The sequence below is a fragment of the Choristoneura fumiferana genome, chromosome 30 (assembly GCF_025370935.1).
Source record: "Choristoneura fumiferana chromosome 30, NRCan_CFum_1, whole genome shotgun sequence".
NCBI lineage: Eukaryota > Metazoa > Arthropoda > Insecta > Lepidoptera > Tortricidae > Choristoneura > Choristoneura fumiferana.
In genome coordinates, this window is record NC_133501.1 from 1,669,592 (window position 1) to 1,674,600 (window position 5,009).

General features: G+C 37.7%; 1 protein-coding gene across 1 annotated transcript in view; it reads left to right on the plus strand.

Moving 5' to 3' along the window:
* The window catches only part of LOC141444455 (uncharacterized), a 13,594-nt gene extending 8,791 nt beyond the window's left edge, over nucleotides 1-4,803 (plus strand). The window contains 1 exon segment of the mRNA XM_074110003.1: nucleotides 1,860-4,803. Within this exon segment, the coding sequence (XP_073966104.1) occupies nucleotides 1,860-2,687 (828 nt within the window). The 3' untranslated portion in view covers nucleotides 2,688-4,803.
* The last annotated feature ends 206 nt before the right edge of the window (nucleotides 4,804-5,009 follow it).

Below are 5,009 nucleotides of genomic sequence, written 5' to 3' on the forward strand. Positions count from 1 at the left end.
CGTGAGCCGAACGGAGCTTTGAAAGTTGTAGCCGTGCAGAGCGGAGAAAGCTGTAGCCGTAGAGCTTGTAAGCCGTACGAAGGTTTGTAAGCGTACAAAGGTGTGGAAAGTTGAAGCCGTACGGAGGTGCCCTGTAAATTAGGTGGTGTCAGTTGTGGTCCAGTGCTAAGATTGTTTGCCAGTCACTCCTCTGCAGCGATGCCCAACTCTTAGGGTGTGCTGATTGCAGTGAGTGGCAAGGACAATCATACGGAGTTACAGGCAGGCAAAGGAAAGTGATTCTAGTTTTATATAATTATTTTAAAAAAACAAAAGTAAAAATAATAGCCTAAGTGACCGTTAAAATTTGAAATACAACAGTTCACTAAATAACGGTTAGAGGATTACACTTGAAATAAACGTCACTTAGCTGAGTTTGATTTTATTTTAAACACCGGTAAGCATCCGTTGCATAAGTAATAAGCATTAACATAGGTTCTGAGTTTATAAAACGGATGAGAGAAATTAACAAGTGTTAAATATTAAGTATAAAGAATGTTTGAAATAAAAAGATTCCTGGCCAGGGGAAGCCTTCAGTTCAATTACACAAAGTTAAATTATAAAGAAATAATTCTAATAAAATAACACAGAAAACAACAAGAGTAAATATCGGAGAACTTACCAAGTCTGGGCGTATGGAGCTTTCGAGAGAGCTGTTTAGTGTAGTGTAAGCTGTTGAATGTGTGTTTTACAGCTGTGCTTCAGCTTTTAAGGGCGAGAATATTACAGTTAGAATTCCCCGGTCACAGCTGATCGACAGCACCCCCCTTGGCCGACAAAAAACGGTCAAGGGTGAGTTGGTTATAGATATATTTAGTCGTACAACTCGTGTATAAATGAGTGTAATAAAATGCCTACTTTTATAAAATAAATAAGTAAATATAATAAATATTAAATACATATTATTACGTAAGTAAATAAAGTCAAGAGAAAACTACGGTGGCGACCTCTAGAATTCGTCCGTCATTCTGCTCAGAGATCCCTTATTGAGGAAAGCGCCATCTAGCTTGAGCTGAGCTAACTAAAGATGTCAGCGATCGCCTATTGCATCGTGACAAGATAGGCAAGGACTTTGCGCGCCTCAAGTCAATCGGTAGGGAGTTCCACAAGCGAGTGGCCTGGACAGTGTAAGGATTATTCTTACACTGTCTTTGTTTCTGTGTTTTTCACTGCGTTGTTGACTTATGTTTACAGGTAGAATTTAGACTTTACTTTCACATTATAAATAAATTAGGATTAGATCTGACCCAAACACTTGTTCCTAAATAATAAATCAAACAAAAGGCCATATCTTCTAAAATAGTCCCTCAAGGAGATTTGACAGCTTCTTCCAGGCTCCGCGAATTTAGATACGCTAACCACAAAATAAATCATAGTTTTATATTGTTTACCTATTAATTAAAAAAACGAATAATACATTTTTTAATGACTTCAATTGATTTTGTACCATATTGTAGCAAGGGCGAATATTTGTGTACATTTATGTGGTCGCTATCAGAGATGTTATGGATATAATATTTCAAAGGAAGTGTAAAAGTAAAATACAAATAGATATAGGTATAAATAACTTGACAGCAATAGAAGTAATAAACAATACTTAGATTCAGAAGACGCGCGCGGCTGTTCTGTCTGCTCGGCTGGGCAAAAACAAAAACCTGTCACAACATGTGGCATTTAGACTCCGCCCTATCCGAAACTATCCCAAATTTTTATATCAGATTTGGTTATGGTTATAAACTACCCATGTTTTTTATTTTGGATATCTGATAGTTTCGGTTTCGGATAATTTTAATAAATAACAAATCTTACTTATGTTTCAGGTACATTATTATCCCAACCACTATGGCCACCCCTATGAGCCCTACAGTCTCGGCAGTGCTTTCAAGAAATACTCCATCGCTTCTCTCATGAACATCACAGCGAGCCAGCTCCCCGACTCTGAAGGCGAGGACTCTGCTGAGCCAGACCTCTACCTCCAGTTCAATAAAGTCGTCAATCTCCTGATCACCGAAGCCGCAAGGATCAACATCTCTGGTCTAAAAAAATTGATGAGAAAAGCTCTAGAGATGATGACGATTGTCAACAGCTATGTAGAAGATGAAGATGATGTTGTATCCACTAAGTTAAGCATCAGCCCTGTCCCTGATAAAATCCATGAAGAAGTGAAGAATGCTCTGAAGAATTTTAAGGCCGGATCGAAGAGGAAAAGTGATGATGTAGAAATACCAGCCAAGAAAAAGAAGCTCCTGCGAAGTACTGAGAATACTTTAAAAGTGCAGGGTAAAATTAAAAGTCATACAGATAACAATAGGGAAGAAGTTGAGAATTTGGATAGTAAAGCAACTAAAGGATATGTGACGCCTAATAAAGAGAAATTGAAAAATAATCAGCAATCACCATCATTCATTGATACATATCAGCAGTTTGTTGGGAAAATTGTGAAGCCAGTGGAAAAGAAAAAACCTGAGAAGAAGAAGCAAATAGTAAAAACTAAGATGGGACAGTTCAAACCGAGCCCAACGAAGAAATTAAGCATGTCACCTAAAGTAGAATCCCCGTCGAGGACCAGTATTGGGAGTGTGAAAGAAATAAAATATGAAGTGAAAGAACAGGAGAACGATTGTAATATATTGATTTTAAAGATTTAATTTTATAATCTGAAAAGGAAGTAGGCGAGATGTACTGCATTATGTTGGGACTGCATGCATTGTTACTAACCATTGTCTAAGTTGTCTTTGGTTGGAAAATGAAATATGACACAACAACAAGTATATATTTCGGCCCAAATGCATAATAAAGTACAAGCTACAGATGTAGTGACCGATGTTTTGCCATCGTATTTTGTCGGTAAAGGTCGTATTTATCTTGCTCTCTCAACTAGCTTACTGAAGTTTACTGGAACTAATGGAGAAATCAAGATAACAAAAATATCGGACAAAATACGATGGATAAACATTATTCACTAGATCTCTAATAATATTAGTGAATGTCATTAGGGAATATTAGGCAAAGCTCTGCGCAGGGGGCGACACTAGCACAAACCGTAAACAAACCGGCATGACAACGTCAGTTCTCTCTAATTTGTGGCCATGATGGATCATGAAATTTATTAGAAGCAAAAAAACATGGATAGAGCAATTAAAAAAAATATTGAAATAATAATATGATATTATGGCATCCTACGGACATTTAAAAGTCAAAGTCAGTCAAAATATCTTTATTCAATTTTGGCTATAACAAGCACTTATGAATGTCAAAAAAAAATCTATCACTGGTCGGGAAAACCTCTGTTGAGAAGAATCCGGCAAGAAACTCAACGAGTTATATATTTTTTTAAACAGATTTACAATATTATTAAACAATATGTATACATTTTTTTTTTATTTGACTGGATGGCAAACGAGCAAGTGGGTCTCCTGGTGGGAAGAGATCACCACCGCCCATAAACATCTGCAACACCAAAGGTATTGCAGATGCGTTGCCAACCTATAGGCCTAAGATGGGATACCTCAAGTGCCAGTAATTTCACCGGCTGTCTTACTCTCCACGCCGAAACACAACAGTGCAAGCACATCACAAGTATTTAACACAACTTTATATTTAAGATATTCAAAAAACTGTTTACTATTTGTGCTAGTGGTGCATTCTGACGGCAGAACATTGCAGTAACATTCCTTATACGAAATCGCTAATAATATTAACTTGTACACTTGAACTAGTTGCAGTTAAAATGCATTCTGCAAAGGCTCTTAGCGGTTCGCTTCTACTGAATTTTGAGTCGCATACAGTACAGTTTTACTGGTTTCTCCCCGCTATGAATTCTCATTTTTTTTAATTTATTTATGGACCTAAATGGGCTAGTGTCTACGAATAAAGAAGTCAGGAAGCGTAACTCGGAACAAATTCCACAGAAAAAGTGGCCGTACAAATCATTTCAAATTCGTCGATTAAATACGAATCATTTTCGAGGTTGCAAATAGACGTGCTTGTTGATTGGTTAAAATTCAGAAACAAAGCATAGATTGCTTTGCGCGTGTGATGCAATGTCAGATGCACGACAAATGATGTGCAGGACACGGTTTAAAAACCGTGTTCGCAATGCTATTTTTCTAACGCAGTTACAATTCCTGATTTTTATTTATAGGCTAGTGTCGTAAAATATTATAAATACCACCTGTTTCACCATCTATTGATTAAATTTATTTGACGGATAAATGTGATGCCGTCTCTGTTTGTTTTGTTCAAATAGACGGAGACGGCATCACATTTATCCGTCAAATAAAATTAATCAATGGGCGGTGAAACAGCCCCTTAGTCTGTCAGTTAGATTATCAGAAAATATTGGACACGTTATTCTTTTTAACCCCCGACGCAAAAAGAGGGGTGTTATAAGTTTGACCGCTATGTGTGTCTGTCTGTGGCACCGTAGCTCTTAAACGGGTGGACCGATTCGAATGCGTTTTTTTATTTGAAATCAGGGTTTCTAGCGATGGTTCTTTGATGTTTTATCAAAATCGGTTCAGTCGGGGGTTTTCCAACTTTTTTTGGTTAGGTTATGTCAATTGAAACAAAAAATTATAAAGATATAGTCGTTACCCGCGACTCCGTCCGCGTAGAATATGTTTAGCGCTATCCCGCGGGAACTAAGCAATTTTCCGGGATAAAAACTACCCTATGTCCTTCTCCGGGACTCAATCTATCTGTATACCGAATCTCATTTAAATCGTTTAGACGTGATCAAGTAACAAACAAACAGACTTACAAAAATTTTTTTATTTTTTTATTTATTCGACTGGATGGCAAACGAGCAAGTGGGTCTCTGATGGTAAGAGATGCACATCTGCACACCAGGGTATTGCAGATGCGTTGCCAACCTAGAGGCCTAAGATGGGACACCTCAAGTGCCAGTAATTTCACCGGCTGTCTTACTCTCCACGCCGAAACACAACAGTGCAAGCACTGCTGCTTCA